This window comes from Hyposmocoma kahamanoa, unplaced genomic scaffold (assembly GCF_003589595.1).
Source record: "Hyposmocoma kahamanoa isolate Upper Pololo Valley unplaced genomic scaffold, ASM358959v1 66, whole genome shotgun sequence".
NCBI classification, from domain to species: domain Eukaryota; kingdom Metazoa; phylum Arthropoda; class Insecta; order Lepidoptera; family Cosmopterigidae; genus Hyposmocoma; species Hyposmocoma kahamanoa.
Genome location: NW_020653854.1, coordinates 23554642 through 23575358, shown reverse-complemented (window position 1 = coordinate 23575358; position 20717 = coordinate 23554642). Strand labels below are relative to the sequence as shown.

The window sequence follows — 20717 nt, the reverse complement described above, 5'->3', positions numbered from 1 at the left end:
GAATAAATGCGCCCTGACCGAGCCGGAACGCAGTAATGCCCACATTACTGCTTGGCGGCAGAAACAGTAGTACTTTCCTGGACGAACTCTTTCACAAGGAGCTCTACTGCTTCTTAAAATTCCTTCAATCCAGACCAGAACGATACTCTCCCAACTGAGCTACGAAATGAACCAGCAGATCTTACTATTTGTTCTATGCTTGTTGCAGATCTTTATTTTTGGTTTTTAACGACTTTTTTGTCCTAACGCCATCTGTGAGAAATCTATGAAAGTTATTCTTCAGTCAGCCTGGTACCTTTACTTTACTAGCGGATGACCAGAAATGTCGCTTTAATTAATTGTAGTATAAAGTTTATTATATGTCACAATGCTGTTTACGTTCGATTATTTTTTTGTGAAATGACTTCACTAGTTTGTTATAATTAGTAACACAAATATCGAACACTAATAAAAATACGATCGATTCGATCTGGTTAAATCTAGCTGGTAGTATTAGATTGTAATATTCAATAAACTAAATATATTATGAAAATACTGAACAATTTATGAATTTCATTGTAAAATTTAGGGTTAAACGATTTTCGGTACAAAAAGTGGATTTTTAATTTTTTTATCTAAAATGTAGGGACACCCGAGTTTCCGTAAAAAAGTGAATTGACCCATCTAAAATACATATTTGAATAAGTACATAATGTGGGTGGTTCTCATCAGTTTCAGGTTTATTGTTTATTCACCCCTCGAACTTTTTAGGGCGGATAGTGAACCCGAGGCCATGAAGCGTGATAATTTAATCTAAATAATGCCTATTTTCTTTGGTGAATAACTTTTTTCAAACATTATTATTCCAATATTATATAAGCAATGTTTTGTATATTTTTTTAGTTAATAGATTATACACTGAGGTAAACTATCACAATTTTCACACGTTATTTGATTCCAAAATCGGGACATAATCGTGTATAAAACGTATTTTATTTACCTCGACGTTTCTGATCTCTCGCACAAGGCTGATGTTTTCAGTTTAGAGAAAATCGAGAGTTCTGAGACTTAAGTCACTTAATCAAACAGTATAAAAAGTCTGCTAAACCATCAGTATTTTTTCATTTTGGTTATATTTATCTGGATATATGTTTCAAACAAACGCTCGAAACAAACGTTGGTTTGTTTGAAAAACCGAATATAGGCGATTTAAATACTATAAGGTTTATTGAATGAATATTTTAAAATATTTATATTAGAATAATTTAAAAAATACGTGCAACACAAAAAATATATAATAAATATACCTATCCAATGAACATAATGGTTCTACTACAGAGGACTACAGAATACGCCTTCGTTAATAGCATAGAACATGTATGGTAACTCCATACAAACGTTTGCAGCTCGGCTTATTTGTGTGCACGATCGCTGTGTACGGACGCCCACATTCGCATAATATCGCAGTGCACTCGCATTGCATAAGGCGGGTAATTTCACCCTCTCTCGGTGTTTAAAAAATGGCTTTAAGTAGTAGACGTATTGAACAACGTCTCAATAGTACCTCAAATTCAGAATTGTTCACAAATTAATTTCTAGTTCATAATCATACTCCATAATCAATACGTAAGTACCTACTGCATTTAAGAAAGGTTATGTTAATATAGCACCAGAACCCTGAGATGAATACCTTAGTTTTTTCAAATTATGTTTATAACTAAAATAATAATGTAAGCTGTATAGGCGTTTACGCACCGAACAGGTGGGAATTGATCTACTTGCTCTACTTAAATTATGTTGTAGGTACTCTGTCCAACCATTAACTTTTGACAGATCGAATTCTAATCAATTAGTGATGTCCTAATGTGTTTCCGATTCGATTTTTTTATATCAGTCGATTTTATTTATGAAGAAGTTTAAATCGTGAATGTGAGCGGGTTCAAAAAAAGAAGATATTGTCTGATTGGGTTCGCGATGTTACGTTTGACAATTTGTGTACTCTAGAATTAATAATTAATGTTAATGAGGATTGAAGTTATGATTCCTGTTCATATGGAGAAGAATCCGATGATTCATTACAATAAACAATAATTATTTATTATAATTATTAATAATTAATTTAATTTCTTTATAATATATTAGACAGGTACCAAAATGTATCAACTTGAATAATCTTCGTTAAATAATCTGTTGGCTCGATAAATAGCGGAGCTAAAAGGTACGTAGCTCCACTAAAATTAAAAAATAAAAGAGTCCAGGAAGATTACATTTTTTTGTCTATGGTTGTCTTAGACTATGGAAACCAAAGGACATGTTATATTGACATATATAAATCAGATGTTATATGTATATGATGCATTTCGACGTTGAAAACATAAACATTTTATTGTCTTTGTTTATTAACTACTGCGTGCCGTCGTAACCCAAAAGAGATTGCATTACATTGATTTGTGTCAAACAAGGGAATCGAAAATACGAACGTCATCTTATATGCCAACTGTACTTGATTTTGCCATTTTTGGAGTACCCTTTGACATCCGTATCCGGCTGTATATCAAATGTCAAAACCAAACGCCAAACGTTTTAGTAAATTATTCGCATGATTTGTAATGAAATGGACAAAAATATTGACAGTGAGTACAATTAAGTATTGATAAAAATGCGTCGCTGCAGCATTAATAGTAATACAGTTGTAAAAGTAAGTAAGAAGTTATAAAAGTAATACAGTTGCAAGAGACAATTCGTCACAGCCCATTTCGAAAGCAAGATGCTCGACTTACCACATTTAAAAGTGACATTAGAGACCTGCGCGATTGTCTTAATGACCTACATCAATATTGTTCATCTCTAAAATCAGAGTTAACGAGTTGGCTGCGGCCATGCAGAACCTCACCGATGAAAATTTATCTTTAAGAACAGCAACTGGACATTATGAGAAACGTTTACGTGAGCTGGAATGCACTAAAAGCAATGTAGAGCAAAATTTAACTACCACAAGAATACGTATAGATCCAATTAAGAGAAATATCGGGAATGTTACATGCACGGTTAAAAAGTTGGATGAACAAACGACACTGTCCAATTCAAGTACGTCCTCCACTCTGCCGACCAACCTTTTAAATCATCACTGTCCTCAAGCTGAATGCTGTGATAACACTGCCCCTACGCCGATGAGAAAACGACACACACTTCATGAATCGCACTCCCGCCGTTCGGTAATAAAGGGAAGTGGAGAAACTGACACAGAACTAAGAACAATTGAGCCTGTAAAATTTATCCACATATGGAATCTTCATACTGATACCACCACTGATATGCGAAAAAAAGTGACGGGAAGCACGTTAACAGTTAATCCACATCCACCGCCTCATGAATCGCACAGGTGTTTTATTGTGGGCGTTCCGATGGAGCACTTTGAATATTTCATGTCACCATCCAACTGGCCGAGAAATGTGTCACTTCAAGAATGGTTTATGCACAAGAATAAACGAAACTACATGAATACCACCTCAAGTAGGACATTTTTTCGACAAAAAGGCCATGAAACCACATCGTAAAGTTGAACTTTTTTACCAAAACGTAAGAGATCTCAATGGCAAGAAAGATGAAGTTAAAAACGCACTGGCGACTTTTTCTACTGACATATTGGCACTAACAGAGACCCGACTCAATGACTCAGTACATGACTCTGAAGTGTTCCCGCCGGAATGAAGTGTAGTGCGATGCGATCGCTATTTACGAGGAGGTGGGGGCGTCCTGCTTGCGGCACGTGCCCCCTATGTACTTCGCGCTGTGGAGTGTGGTGCTGCCATCGATGATGAGCATGAACTTGCTTGTGCCGTGGTGTCTAAAGGTCCTGTTCGTTTTATATGTTGTGTAGTGTATTTACATCCTCGCGTACCTGTATCTGCTTATTATTCTGTTTTTAATAGCACTAAAAGATTATTACAAAATTATTATGACCTACCGGTAATTATTGTTGGTGATTTTAATTTATATTCGACTACAACTACAGTACGTAATGACGTTCAAATGTTTTTATCATCTTGTAATTTATCTCTAATGTGCAATGTAATTAATAGTTTAGGACATATATTAGATTTAGTTTTGACAAACCAAGGTCCATCATTTGCCACTTGATCCCAATGTGAATCACAAATATCAAAGCCTTCTGGCAATATCCCATGGCCCAATATTAGGAACTTTCGCAAAGCTGACCTTCACCTACTATACATGAGAATATCTGAAATAGATTGGATGCCCTTTATCAAATAAGTCATTTAGATGAAGCTGTGGACTACTTGTACTCAGCTATTTGCAATATAGTGGAGGAAGTTGTTCCATTTAAGAACCCTAGTAAGCCTACTAACTATCCGGCATGGTTTTCTGCTGAGACCTATATATTTAAACAAACTCAAAAACAAATATCACAACATGTACAAAGAAACAAACTATCAACTCTATTATGGTTTCTTCTACTACTATAGGAAAATGGTTCTGAGAAGATCAAAATGCGATTTGATTAAATATTATAAAATGGTTCAGGGGGATATCAAGCGAAATCCTTCGTTATTCTGGGCGTTTGCGAAGAAGCACAAAATGTCATGTCAGCCAGCTACATTTGGTACCACGGGCCCACAGGAGATAGTTGACTCATTTGCTCAATTTTTTCAAAGTGTCTTCCTCCCTTCTCCACCAAATCTCTGCGTCGAAAATGCATGCGAAAGTGCTGCTACTTTTCCACATCTTGCCACCTTCCAGAGACATATTAGTGTTGATGGAATTAACGAGATTGACGTGCGCAAAGCTATCAAATGCCTAGCACCTAAATACACACAGGGCCCTGATGGGATCCCTCAGTTTGTGGTCAAAGATTGCTGCGAAGTATTTGTTAAACCACTTTGTTATTTATATAACCTATCAATTGGAACAAACTTGTACCCATGACGTTGGAAATTATCTAAAGTTATACCTAGAGAGTATAAGTATAAGAGTGGCGCCAAGGGTGATATAAGAAATTACCGGTCTATTGCTATTCTCTCAGTATTTGCAAAAATATTCGAAACGGTGCTCTATTCGACCATAGCATTACAGCTGCGTGGGTGGTTTTGTGACGAACAACACGGTTTTTTGCCGCAACGCTCAACTACGTCCAATTTTCTGAATCTAACTACCTTAATTGGGTCAAAAATGGATCAGAATACTCATGTTGATGTTGCCTATTTCGATTTCCGAAAAGCATTTGATCGGGTCAACAATGACCAATTACTTATAAAAATGGGTGTTGCGGGATTTACTACTCAGTTAATGAAATTCTTTTGTGCGTATTTTCAAGATAGAAAGCAATACGTTGAATACGAAAACTTTAAATCTTCCCCTTATACAGTTGCTTCTGGTATAGGGCAAGGTAGCAGTCTCGGCCCTCTCCTTTTTTTACTGCTTGTAAATGACCTTCCTACATCTGTAAAATCTTCTATCTGCCTTATGTTTGCTGACGATGTCAAACTCGCTTTGCCGGTGAAGTGCACCGCGGACATTGATCTACTCCAAGCTGATATTAACAGCATTTTCGCTTGGAGTCGGGATAACAGCTTGGAGATGAATGTTGAAAAGTGTTCAGTGATGTCTTATTCCCAGAGAGATCCAATCCTCAATGAGTACAGCCTCGGTGGCACGACCTTGAACCGTGTGAAGTCTGTTCGTGATTTGTGAGTAAGATTCGATTCGGAACTCAAATTTAACGATCATATTATCGATATATGTAATAGTGCTTGGAAAAGTTTTGGCTTCATCAAGCGGCAATTTGTAATTTATATAACGCCTTTGTTCGAAGTAAATTGGAAGCTACGTACGCAATGTGGAATCCCCACAATAAACTCTATATAGCAATGTTAGAACGAATCCAGAAATTATTTTTGAGGTATTTGTATAGTAAACTTTATGGGTACTATCCTTATATGTACCCTACGCCCTTTATTTTGGGCATGGTATCGTACAGATCGCTTGAGATCAGGCGAAAACTGGCGCTACTAAAATATATTTTTAACCTAATAAGAGGATGTATAATTAACCCTCCTTTATTGGCTCAAATTCCTTTTTTTATCCCGCCAATCTCACGCTACGTCCTTCGTCAGCGCAAATACCCTTTATTCAATTTTCATTTAACCCGCACAGTGACACTAAGACGGACACCATTCTTCGAAGCATTGGCCGTAATTGAATCGTTAAGCAAAACAAATGATATTAACGTGTTCAGCAACACTGAATCAAAATTTCTAACATCCGGTGGTTACTATTTGGAGGCGGTCACCGCCCAAAGCTCTGTGGTCCAAATTCCGCATCCTATCTTTGGCCGGTGATCGACTCAACCTTTTTTGTGACTATGATTTACATGTTTAGTTATAAGTACTGTAAGTGTAAGTTGTACAAACTAAATAAATAAATAAATTAAGGGGTGCGGCAGTGGAAAAAGCGGAAATCAACCGAATGTTACGATACTCGCACGGCATGTGTTATTTTTCTGTCTATAAATCATACAATAGCCCAAATATGTCATGTAATTAGACTCATTTAAGTAGTTTATTCATAAGTTTTGCCGAATTTTGCTTTGGTTACTTTAGATTACCTATAACGATTATTTTGACATAGTGTTGTTCTTGTAAGCAGACATATTATCGATTCTGTTATTAAAACAATTCATTACGAAGTTTATTTTTTCATTATTATTATTTTGATTTTTAAAGTTCACCTACAAATGAAAAAAGAAAGAAAGAATGGTTGGAAATTATAGGACAGCCGAACATAAATATTGAATCAAATACCATCTTCGTTTGTTCGCTCCATTTTGAAGAATCAAATTTTAATATAACTTTGAATGTAACTAAATTACATGATAACGCAATTCCGTCGTTACATTTATTGGTAAATAACTTTATATTTAATTTTGATTAAAATGGTTAATTACTAGGCATTCTCAGTTCCTTAAAACAAATCTAACAGCGGCCAATATATGGACAGCTCGAGATTAAAATATTAGACTCATGTTTCTTTAAAACGAAGTTCAGTAAGTGGTTAAATGAAAATATTTTTTATGACGTAAATGAATTATTTGACAGGAAATAAGATATCGAGTTCTTAGGTTTACGCGATTGTTACACATAGAAAATGAAACTATTTTTCCGGATTTAAATCGCGTGTTTTTTCAAACAAACCGACGTTTCGGGCCCTTTACAGGTCCCATGGTCACGGTTGACTTTTACACTTTACACTAATTACATTTTTCTCTGTGCAAATTCACTTGTAGTAAAATGTGAGCATTTATAAATGCTAAATAATAACTTCATAATTTCATATGACATTTCTGGATTTTCCCATATTATGTCATAAATAAAACATTCCCAAATGGAATATTATATATATAAACAAACTATACAATTACAAACATAAAAAACAGTTTCAACATTCAAGGCATACATTTTCATGTCGATATTGACTTATCTATGATTATGGTACAACACTAAATCCACCGTATATGTGGTACAGTTTTGGTTTAGTTTGATACGTTTATTCCGCAACTAGGGCAGCTCCTTTCCATTATTTTTTCCATCCTCTAAAATGGTTGTATGTCAATAATTACGGAACTTCGGAGGTATGCATATGTCAAAAGTTATAAATGGTTAGACGGATTATAATAGAGTGTAATAGTTCGCATTAAGTATACATTAATTCAACCTTTGTGACTAAAGTACGTTTTAACTTGTTTATTATTTAAATCGTCACCTACATATTACAGGAGTTACAAGAGTTGGCTTCGCTGAAAACAAGCGGCTGCGTTTTTGTTACAATTTTGTGACACGGTTAGCAAATAAATTGTTCTTTCTTACTTTCTAAGAAACTTTCGACTTATGTTTAAAAGTTATGTTTTTAAGTATTTTTAAATAAAAACGTTGTTATGAAAACTTTTTGTTTCTGACTTTCTAATACTTCTTCCAACAACAATGTTTTAACTACAAACACGCAACGAGCATTACAAATTGAGGATGGTAAAGATAAGCCGTTGTAAAACAACTTTGGCGCTTAAAGTGTCATTGTTTTCGGCACAGAGCTCAAGCGGTAAATATCTCGTATAATTAGAGAAAGATGTTGCTAATTAAGTTTTGAATTTTCGTAGTAGTACAAAATAGGGTTCTAAAGTTAAAGTCATCTCATCAGTAAATCTTTATTTCATATAAAATTACAAATTACACTTGAAATCGTCATATTGATTAAACTGTACTGCTCATTCGTAAGGCAACTTCCCCTGAGAAGAATGAATGACAAAGAAACTCTAGTGGTTGCTCTATTTGAATACATTTATCATTACAACACTTTCTTGGTCAGTCGTAAAATCTTTGCATCACTTCATTTCTCCAAACGGCTGCAGTATTTTCTTCCTCTCTCTACCAAATTTATGCTCATATGCACTCTTCTTCTACCTCTTTTGGACTGTGGGGACGTAGCCTACCTACATCTTTCGGAGGACCTTCTTAGCAAGTTGGAGCGGCTTCAAAACCAGTGTATTAGATTTGTGTTTGGCTTGAAAAAGTAGTAGCTGAAGTTGCTGCCTATCCGTCTCCGTAGAAATGTCCACGTTTTATGTTTCGCATATAAAATCCTTTTACATCCCTCTTCTCCTAGTTATCTTCGTGAGCATTTCCAATACAGGCAGGCTATGGGTGACCGCTTGCGTACTGGTACTAATTTGTCCATCGTCATTCCACAACACAGTTCACAAAATTATTCGGAATCATTCACAGTGAACTCTGCTCGTATGTGGAACCTTCTCTCAGTCCAGGTCAGATAGTAACCTTCGGCTCGGGCTTTCAGAGGTGCCCTTTAACCCGAAAGCTTGGGATTATTCAGACTCCTCGTGTTAAAGCTTACAAATTATTTATTTACGTTACGTATTTAGTTATAGTCTTATTTTATACATTCATTTTATTATATATATTATATGTATCATCATTATTTATTTAATATTATGTATTCGTGAGTACATTTGATATAATAAATTTATTCCTTAATTATTGAGTATGTAGCAGTTTAATGTTCAGCAATTTAATGATTTATTAGATTTTATTGCCGACACACGACCCAACTTTCCTTTAAACTACTCAAAGTTTAGTTGGAAGAAATCTCTGTACAATAACGTTGTACTTCTTTGTTAAAAATTTGTAATTTGTTGGTGTTGTATAATAAAGTGTTTTCATACATACATATAATATTTAATTTAAACATCTTATATCGAGACTACCTACCTGCAAGTTTTGCTCTTGCAGTGGACAAAAATACGATTTTTGTCCACGGATTTTTGTCCAAAAGTAGTGACTAACCGGGTCACTACCGGGGATTTTTGTCATCCAAGTACACAGAATCTGTATAATAAACCTTTAGTATAGTTTTTGTTTCACTATAGTTTTTAACTTCGTAAACGGCAAATTTTGAATACGAATCGGAATCTTACTATAGAAAAAAGAATTTGAGAATATAAGTAATAACTCGGGTATTTGTGAACAGATTTTCAGGATTCTTTTTTGTTGGTAGAGGGTACCTCCATAGTGGTCCCATTTCATTTTGAAGACAATCATCTACTTCTAAGGGTGGCTGATCACGAATGAACATAAATTTTTATAAATAGCGTCAAAATTTTACTTAAGGAGCAATTATTGTGGTTTGGTTTTGCTATTGTCCAATTCAAGGCGTTTTTCTCTTAATATACTTTGAGTAGTGAGAACCGATTTTTATTATCTCCTGTGTCAAGTCCTGTATAGTGGCGAACTAGGGGATAATTCAATAAAACTTGGCAAATAGATGTAATTCCAGGTACTTTTGAGGTCGGTTTTTTTAGTACTCTGTACTGAGATTATTATTCGTCGTATTAATGTTATGTCCGTCACTATTTTTCATAAAAAAAATAACATTTTTCGTTAGTTTAAGAATGTTAATCTCTTTAAACTTATTTCTCAAAGACACTAATTAAAGTTGGCGTTTGCTCAAGGGCCATTGTGAAGTAACTTAGTAATTAAAAGATATCGCCGTTAAAATCGAATTTTTGTGTGTGTATGTGTGACGAGACGAACAAGTTGTGTGCCTGGTGGTTAGTGACACGCCTGTCCCTAACAATTGCAGCGCCACTCAGAGTTTTAAATTACAAAGATCTGAGGGGCACTGCCACTGCGCTCGGCACCCTGAGACATAAGTTGCCAAGTCCCACGTGCCTGTAATTTCACCAGCACCCTTACCTTTCGAAACCCGAACATAGTAATTTTCACATTACTGCTTGGCGGCAGACATAGGTAAGATCGCAGTACTTCTCTGGACGAACTCTTTCACAAGGAGCTCTACTGCTACTAATTCCTATCCGACGGGTAATGCTGGCTGTTGGTTTCATGAAATTCCTGGCTTTTAACTTGACATGATAATATGATATGAGATATCCTTGGTCGCCCAACGGTTTGCGCGGTGGGCGCTGAATGAGGAAGTCCAAGGCAAGTGAGAGGTGTTACAGACAAGATCGGAAGAGTCCTCAGGCGTGCATCTATCAAGACCTATTTCAAGCCCCTGAGGAAGATTTCTCAGTTCCTGAGACCCGTGAAATGTAACATCCCCTTACAGGATGCAGGAGTTTACAAGCTTGACTGTGAGTGCGGTCTCTCTTATATTGGACAAACAAAGCGAAGTATTTGTACCCGCGTCAAAGAACATATAGCTGATGTCAAACACCGTCGCGTAAACAAGTCTGCAGTCTGCGAGCATGTCATGGATAAACCTACACATTCAATGAAGTTTGACAAACCCCAGGTCCTTGCAAAAGAAGTCCGTTATCTACCCAGGATGCTGCGAGAGGCCATTGAAATTAAAAAACATCCTAATTTCAACAGGGAAGATGGTTTCTCCGTACCACCAGTTTGGGATCCAGTATTTCCTCTAATGAAAAATCCCAAACAGACATAAGACTGCAGTACTAATTAATATGTTTTAGTTTATTCTAATTTCTATTAATAATTAATAATAAATTAAACTTAATAAAAATTCATTCAATAAAATAATTTGTAAAACTTAATGTAGCGTAAATTGGAATGTTTTCTTTGTAAAATTAAAAACAAGGTATTTAATTAATAACTATTGTAACTATAGTGAAAAAATAGGGTGGTTTGCATTAATATTAGACATAACTGGTTGAAGACTGTACCACCTCAGTCAACCGTGACCATGGGACCTGTAAAGGGCCCGAAACGTCGGTTTGTTTGAAAAAACAAATATACGCGATTTAAATCCGGAAAAATAGTTTCATTTCCTATGTGTAACAATCGCGAAAACCTAAGAACTCGATAAATTCCAAATGTTTAGTTTTTTCTATACGTCAAGCTTATGCAAAATATATTCAGATTTTTCGAGCATAAAAACTTTGAGAACTAATTTATGATTTAAAGGTATGAGTTGAGGAACTGCTATAGACAGACTTGTTCATCACGTCACTTGGTAACAGAAAAAAAACTTCAGATGCATCTTATACGATTGTGGACTCAAAACGTACTCCGGAATAGTCTATTGAAGGGAAGACAAGCGAGAGACGAAGCGATTTTTTATTGTTCAGTAGATTTATAGATCCTCGACGACATGCTTCAAAAAATTCACGGAGCAATGTTACTTTGGCGTATGTACAAACGGCAGCACATCAAGCAACACTTTGACGGATCTTTTTCAGTTGCACTGTGGGGCAATAATCGAACAAAAGTATATAGCTTGATGTGCTGTTGTGCGTACATATCGCACCCTTAGTAATATAAGGGCACAATCCAAAAAAAGTAGATTTTTGGAAAATCGCGTATTAAGATTCTGGATTCCTACATTACACCTATTTTTTCAAATAACATGCTTATGCCATATAGTACAAAAAATATAACAGAAATATGCAGTTATTTAAGTTTGATCCCATTTATTATTTAAGTCCCTATCAATTCCCAAATTTCCCAAAAATCTACTTTTTTTGGATTGTGCCCTTATATTACTAAGGGTGCGATATGTAACGGGGTAAATTTTAATTATTCATGGACCAATTTCAACTAAATTTACGATTTTATTTATAATTCATGCTCTTGTCGGTGTAACCAGTTACCATGCCTTCATGTCCATTAATGGCGAATTTGAATTCTATTTACTAGACAACGATATTTGAATTCCTATAAATGATACAACCGCGCTGCCGCTGTCCGGCCGCCGCGCGGGCCACCGGGCTATCTGCTCGTAGACCAAATTCATACCAGTCTCGCCCGCATGCCCGGGACGTTCATTCAAGTTAAAACGTAAAAGTGACGCGGACCCCGCTCTTCGACCGCGCGGCGGCCGCGCGGGGTGAGTGCGATGCTATTCGTGTCGAATAGTTGCGCCCTAACCATTTCTGATGGCCGGTTTTTTATTTATAAAAGTCCGGTGCACAAAAGTTGTGAGTTTGAAGCCCTTTTCTTTGATTTATATGTTTGTTCTCTGTCGAAGTCATCGTAGATTTAAAACGGATTGACGTTTTTACACGTCTGTCCATAACAGTCGCAGTGCCACTCAGAGCTTTAAATCGCAAGTATCTGATGGGCACTGCCGCTACGTTCGTTACCCTAAGACATAAGTTAACACTACACATATTACCTACTTGAAGCCTAATGCAGACGGGTTTGTTTTTATATATATTCGACTAACATCTGTTTAATTATATAAAAAAACCAACCTGAAAAGTTCATGGAATTAGATCTATTTACCAAGTTTTATTGAAATCGGTTACCGGAAAGTGCGCGAAACCGGATTCTTCCCCAAGTTTGCAACCGTTAGAGGTGGAATATTTTCTTCAAATTCCTTTCCAAGAATCATCAAAAAAAAGAAGAATCATCAAAAAAAAGAATCATCAAAATCGGTTCGCAAATGTCGGAATTATCGCGTAACATACATAGAAAAAAAAACAGTTGAGCATCTCCTCCTTTTTTTGAAGTCGGTTAAAAATCATCAGCTCCTTTCCCAGTTAGTGTACGAATCTAGGATACTTGATTTCTTTGGTCACATTGCCAGGAAAGAAGGGCGCAACGTGGAACAGTAAATGGTTACTGGACGGATCGACGGTAAATGTCAGAGCGGTCGCTGTTCCTCAAGATGGTCCGACCAAGTATGTACGGCTCTCGGCATGCGTCTCCATGATGCTCTCCACTTCTGGCTCTTCCATTATTATCCCACCTTTTTATCACCCTTTTCTCTGGTTCCTGGCCACCTATTTTGAAGATTTTGAATTTTGAATCGTTCTTTAATTCCTTTTCTTGTTCTTCGTACCGTTGCCACTCTTTAGTAAATTTCCAAATCGAGCAGAAGTACTTGACTTCATATCAAATTCTGACTAGTTATACCATTGAAAATCATGTAACCTGACTGCTTGTAAAGCATAATATTTGTACAAATACGGGCCCGTTTGGGGTAAGTTCCTATTTTACCGTATCTAACCTGTATGCAATCTAAGTAGGGAGTATTTCATATGATTGTACCTGTGTTATTAACGTTATTTTCTTTTGTTCCTTTAGCCTTTCATTTGATTACTCAAAATCCTCTGCCACACATTATACCATAGACCGCCATAAATGGTGCAACATCGTCATGGAAAAATATCATTAGCACGACCTCTTATTGTGCTAACAAAATTATTTATAATAAAAATGTTTATTAAAAATTTTAGCTATTAAGTCGCATTGCAAGGCAACCCTAGCAATTGAAAAGACGACCAACAGGCTTGGCATTAGTACAAACAGACAAAACTTGCGAGAGTATATAAACTTTTGCGGTATTATTATAGTAGTAGTGTACGCGGTAGTCACCGTCGCGATCGTAGAGTGATATAGTGTATCTTTTGTCCATACCCTTTGTCTTTGAGGTCATGCTAAGCGTGGAAGGGAACATATTGATATCAGTAATTGATGATTAGACAAATACCAATTGATTTCCGACACGTCGTTTTCAAAGCAGTCACGGCTGGTATACTCGACACGGGAAATACACTTTTTTAATTACAAGGATACATGATACGCTTTTTCTTAATTAGCAACAGTTGTCCCATAGCAAAGGCCTCCCTATGCTTCTCCATTCGTCCTTGCACCGTGCCTTTGCGGGATATAAAATAATATTAATAATATTTCATCGTCTGTCCTCAAATAAAGTATATTTTTCAAAAAGTCAAGCTCTGTATACCTACTTCTAACAAGCAGCTGCTCAGAAATCATTACTCTCAATGTCGGTATTCAAAGGCAATTCCCTCCCTTAAGTTATTTATTATACGAACAATTGACGCTTTATGGTCGACGATTAAATGCGCGGTCTTATCAAAGGAATTTATTATTTGCGTTCTCCGAATCTCTTAAATACAGATTACACTAAGCTGGAATTAATAGGCTCATCTGAAGTGAAGTATCGATTTTGAGGTCTAACTTAAGTATATCTTTAGTAGCAGTAGAGCTTCTTGTGAAAGAGTTCGTCCAGGGAAGTACTGCCAATTTACCTATTTCTGACGCCAATCAGTTTCGTGCACATTCCTGCGTTTCTGTTTTGAAAGGGTGCTGGTGAAGTTACAGGCACATGTAACTTTTCAACTTGTCTCAGGGTGACGGGCGCGCTCGCGCAGAGGTTATGTTGCAAAAGGAGGCCGCGGAGCGGGTGCGCGAGGACGCGGCGGACGCGCACCCGCTTCGGCGCAGACGTACGGGGAGAAGGCGAAGGCAGTTCGCTGCTCGCTTGATCCCCTAGTGAAGCCAGCGGGCTCCGGACAGGGACTCCGGAGCCTGCATTGCACGGCCTCACTCGTCTGGGGGGCGGGTCGGAGGACAACCGACTCGCCCCTCCGTTGGCGCGGGAGCCCTGGCGCAAGCTAGGGCGGCCGGGCGGCGTCGTGGTGAATGTTCACCGATCCCACGGCGCCGACTCAACCGGCGAGAGGGAAACCCGGGTTGGTTTTAGTGGGGTAGGTCCTCCAGTCTGGAGGGAGAGTCCCCACATAACCCCTGAGTCTCCCTGGGCTCAGGGGTATCCATAAAGATTTCCCCCCGTCAAAAAAAAAAAGGGTGACGGGCGCAACGGCAGGGCCCTTCAGATCTTTGCGAATTAAAGCTCTCAGCAGCACTGCAACTATTATGGACAGGCGTGTCGCTTACCACCAGGCACGAGACTTTCTCGTCCCGTCATAAAAAAAAACGTTCTACTAAAGTCTTATCTAAACTAATCACTGACGTAGTACCTAACACTGTTTTTGAGCTGGCGGGTACCGACTATCCACAACAACGATTAAAATTCGCATGCCGAGCAATCTCGATAGCTTCATGTACTTTCGATAAACATACGTGAGCTATCCGATTGTTTATTCAAAAATGTAGGTAATTCTAGCTTTTTGATACGCGTCACGTTTTGATATATGGCGCGTAACTGTGTCGATTAGAAACTGGGTCCCTCTCTGGCGAAAAAGTGTATGTACGTGGGAAGATAAACTGCCTGATTCTTTTTAACTGTTGAAACGCTATTCATTATTGTAAAACTTAAACATACTTACGAGACCTTATGTTTTCAATTTTTGGCCGTGCATCTGTATTTTAAAATAAAAAAATTATTTTTTATCTTTAATTTTCAAAATATGTTTTACCAGTTCATATATAAAAATATGGGCCAAATTGCCTGAATGATTAATGAGATAGATTAATTGGATTTAAATTCTTAAAGCCTCGAAGGTTTAGTTACAATTGCCCCCTAAAGCAAAAAAAGTATATATTTTAATCGCAGAAGCACGTTATACGTTCATACCTAAAAAGTAGTTGGTGACGCTCCTCATTCGCTTGTTGGCGAGTACAATCCAGATGACGACGAGGTTCCCGACGGTGGCCACCACCACCATCCCAGCGAACAGCACCGTCCAAAGCACCTGCCGCCACCACGGCAAGATGAACGACTGGTACATCTGTCAAGAAAGTTTTTTCAAATTCAACATTTACGTAAATCGTAATTAGGCTTGAAAGGTGACACCAATTTTTGTATATTTCAAACTTAGGGTGATTACATATGGCGCCGCGGCGGCGGCGTTATTTGCTGCCGCAAATATGCAATTGCGATGTGAGCAACTAAAATCGTACGATAGTAGAGAATTGCGGTAGCACTAGCCGCCGCGGTGCGTATATGAAAATTATGTAAACAAATGCATGGACGACTACAACTGCGGCGCCGCCGCAGCGGCGTCAGTGCCCCTGTTGTTGTCGTCGTCGTGGTGTGTAATCAGGTTTATACGAAAAGATGTAAATATGCAACCCTGTGGTTTCATTTGTGGATAGGACAATATCAAAATGAAGCCCTATATCGATGTGTACCAATATTTACTTAGTCTGCGGATATCCTATCACGAGAATTGATATTTGTTTATGATCTTCTAGCAATTTCACACAGGGTTAGTTTACGAACTACGGATATATTGCGAACAAAGTTGCTATATATACTGTCCATGATTTTACAGAGTTTATCGTCGTCCACCTCGTCCTTGCACATTGATAGTTAACCAACTATAGAATGACAACCTACAATATGTATTCATCTATGCACCGTTACGGACGCGTATGTGTTACTACAGACGAGCCTGTTCCTTTGATGCGCTCGTGCGGAGTAGTGCGAGGTGATGCGTAAAATCACGGATCATGTGAAGCCGCCTGTTAACGCGTACACGTTCATGACATCTATCGGAAAGTATTCTCAACATCGATGAATGATCGGCGCAGTCGTTAAACGTTTTTTGTAGTAACGATTTTGAATTTTGAAATGTATCGAGTCGTTCACATGGCAGACTCCTAATATAACAGTCGTTTTTTACAATACACGAATATTTTTACATGAGAGAATAATATCAATCATTTCGCCCCGTGTTACATAGAGCTTACTATATGCAGGAAACAAGTCGAGAAAGGAGAAGATAAGAGGGTCACCACAGCGACAAATACACATTAGAATGTTAGAACACCGCCTAGACTAGCCTAGTCTAGTGTGTGGCGGTGTTACAACACCGCCTTAACATTCGATGTAAGACTTGCGCATAAAACACAATTGCCAAAAGTAAGTTATTTAAAAAAAAATTATATAGGAAAGGATACTATTTTTCCGGATTTAAATCGCGTACATGTTTTTTCAAACAAACCGACGTTTGGGGCCATTTACAGGTCCCATGTCAGTCGACCGTGACCATGTGTAACAATTGCAAAAACCTAAGAACTCGAAAAAAAATTATGGTATTGACTATAAAAGTTAAGTTTAGAGTCATAATATTTCTGTGCCTTCGCTATTTTAAATAAATAAAAGTGCGTAATTTATTCAGGAGGTCGTAAAAAGTCTAATTTATATACTGGCCGGTCGTTCGAACAAATTTGAAAAAGTCATTAAATTAGTGAAATTGACTTTTTATGCTAAACATGTTGATGGGTCAATTAACTTTTTAGCCAACACTTTTTTTTACATTTCAGGGAACAGGTTTTTTTCACAAGTTCCAAAAATAATTCATAAACTTAGCTATTCGTAACTCACTTGTACTGTTTTATTAGAAATTAGCATCTATAAGGCAGTAACAATTTTTTTTGGTAATATTTTTTTATTATTAACTCTTTTACGCAAAATAAATAATTTGGACTATGATTCAAGTCTTTGTAAAATTATTCACGATGTACACCAATATTTGTTTTTTCAAACGAACCAACATTTCGGTCTTTTACAACCTCTATATAAATAACAAATTTAGCAACAAGGACATTTGTACATTTACAGTCAACCGTGAACATGGGACCTGTAAAGGGCCCGAAACGTTGGTATATTGTATATTATTTGATTTTCAATCGTGATTATCAATATTAACCTCACTGTCAAAATCAAAAAGGAATGTATTTTTAAGTGAATTTGATTCCAATTTTTAGAGTTTTTGATTGAGTCATTTGACTCGGTGAAATTAAACGATTAATAGATTACAACACTATTATTGAAAAAAATTAGGCTAACGACGTAGCTGTTTTGCAGAATTTTCGGACTAACTTAAAATTGCATTTACTTTTGGAATTATTATTCTATCATATTTGTATATTCTTCATTAAAATTATTGTATTTTTGAAACCCAATAAGTTAACAATTGTTTGTTTACTTTAAATTTTTATTGAATTGATATTCAATATTTTTTTGTGAAATTACTCCACTAGTTTGTTATAATTATTAATACAAAAATCGAACACTCTGTAAAAATTCCTTCGTTCCGGCCGGATTCGAACCGACGTCTTCCAGCTTACCGTGCCAGACACTATACCAACTAAGCCACGGAACGAACCAGCGGATCTCACGAATTTTTCTACGTGCTTGCGTCGTGTCTTTGTATTTCGTTTTTCAACGACTTTTTAGTCGTAGCGCCATCTATGAGAAATCTGTGAAAGATTCGAACCGGATTCGAACCGACGTCTTCTAGCTTACCGGATCGAAGGAATTTTTTCTGAGTGTCGATCTTTGTATTAATAATTGTAACTAGTGGAGTAATTTCACAAAAAATAATTGAATATCAATTCAATAATAATTTCAAATTCAGTGAATAGCGACATCTCTCGCCAGGACTGGTAGCTGTAAAGTTACTAACTGGGTGATAAATCCTTCATAGATTTCTCTTGGATGACGCTACGACTAAAAAGTCGTTGAAAAACCAAATGCAAAGACACGACGCAAGCCCATAGAAAAATTTGTGAGATCCGCTGGTTCGTTCCGTGGCTTAGTTAGTATAGCGTTTGGCATGGTAAGCTAGAATACGTCAGTTCGAATCCGGATGGATCGAAGGATTTTTTCTGAGTATTCGATCTTTGTTTGTTTACGGTTTCGTTTAATGTATTCAAAATTACGTACTATCATCGTCTTACTTTGCTGTGAAATTGAGCCTCTTACATTATAACGACTATAGCGGAGTGCTTTCACGAAAAATAAATGAATTCAATATGAAAATAAAAGTATATGGTAGCAAAACGTCATAATATTATTTACAATGAATAGTTTACTGTTGTTAGTTGAATCGGGTGTGAAGTTTGTATGAAAATGATGGGATTCTATTCTTATTGTTACCGCTTAAAAACCACTGTACCTCTGTATCATTGTGAGAGCTATTGCGGTAGTGTTCATGGTCATCGTGGACAACCGCAAAGAAGCTCTGTAGGTCCGTCACAGAGTCGTTGCCCGCTGTCGGGCTTGGTTCACTTAACATCATAGCATTGGAGACGGTCTGAAACAACAAGACGATAAATAAATCTATTATGCCTATTGTTGTGGCTATTATTATTATTTTGTAACAGTACAGCACTTTGTAAAACAGTTCATCCAGAGAATTATTGCCACTTCGGATGAAAAAAAAAACAATGGCTACTGGTAAAACCGCTGGCGCGAAACTCACACAATCATATTCATGTTAAACACTATGAAATCTGTGTGAAAATGATTTAAAAAGACCTACTTATCGAGTATATTATTACATACTGTTTCGAAACTGCTTTGTTTTATATTGAGCTTTGACGTGAGTTTGTATGAGGTAGAAGTTGTGCTGGACAGCGATCCCATAATTAACGATCGTAATAGATTTCATTTTTTAAATTTCGAATTTAGAAAAACATATGCCGAGTTGTGTCGTAAAATAAATAAGTTAATAAATAAAAATAAAACAATAAATCCATAAATTTTATATTTAACAATGTTCATCAATTAGCTACTTCAACGTAGTTATAAACTAGTACAAAACTTGATGAGCGAACAAATGTCAAAACGGACATCATAATTGTTTCTTGACAATAGTATTTTAAAGTTTAATTTGAAAGCAGGGATCCCGGTGCCCTTCATCTTTACAAAATTTTATCCAAAAAATGATTAGACTGTCTAGGAAACTCAAGAGCTATCTTGCCCAACGCATTAGCATAACCATACAAAAGGGGGAAGGCTGCGGTGACTAAATTTTATTAATGTAATTGAATCCTAGTTTTAGTTTCTAGTATTTAAGCTTTTATTATACCTTACAAGTACCTATATTTTAATTCATTGTTTAACAAATAAAATTTAAATTTATACATATCGCACTGCTATTACAATAGTGTTGTAACTCAAAATATGTGATATTTAATAGTATATCAGTACTGAACGTAAAATTTGATACTCTTCACGTCGTCTAAAAAATCGTCGTTAGAATATTGTAAGAAACAATCAAAAGATATCTACTTAACTCAAAATGAGACACACTTTATGTGAGCTAGTTCTGGCCAAAATAATCCTTATTTGAAGACATGAAATTATTTTTTCCATTTTATTATTAAATATATTTGACAAATTGTTTAAGTGTCTATAATAAACTATAACACATAAATTTTAGTGGTTTTTGCGGGAAGTGTAATTCGTTTTGTATCGATTCTGAGAAAGTCCTCTTTTTGAGTTGATACTATATTGTATTAACAGTGCGATATTATAACGAGATTTTAAGAAGGAAAATGGGAATGTATATTTCTCAATAAATAATATTATGTTCTGGTAGCAGTAGAGTTCCTAGTGAAAGTGTTTGTCCAGAGTAGTACGGCCACCTTATCTGGTCCGTCCCAAAAGTATCGAACATTTTTCAGGAAAAATACTTTTATTGAACTTATCGGTACCATACATTAGTA

The 20717-nt window shown here is 36.5% G+C and overlaps 1 protein-coding gene across 1 annotated transcript in view; it reads right to left on the bottom strand.

Annotated features, from left to right (window-relative positions):
* The window catches only part of LOC113231968 (tachykinin-like peptides receptor 99D), a 433234-nt gene that overhangs the window by 53082 nt on the left and 359435 nt on the right, over nucleotides 1-20717 (bottom strand). Inside the window, exons 2-3 of the mRNA XM_026466563.1 lie at nucleotides 19163-19300; nucleotides 15832-15985 (exon numbers count right to left, since the gene is read on the bottom strand). Coding sequence (XP_026322348.1) covers nucleotides 15832-15985; nucleotides 19163-19285 — 277 coding nt within the window. The 5' untranslated portion in view covers nucleotides 19286-19300. The remainder of the gene's footprint in view (nucleotides 1-15831; nucleotides 15986-19162; nucleotides 19301-20717) is intronic.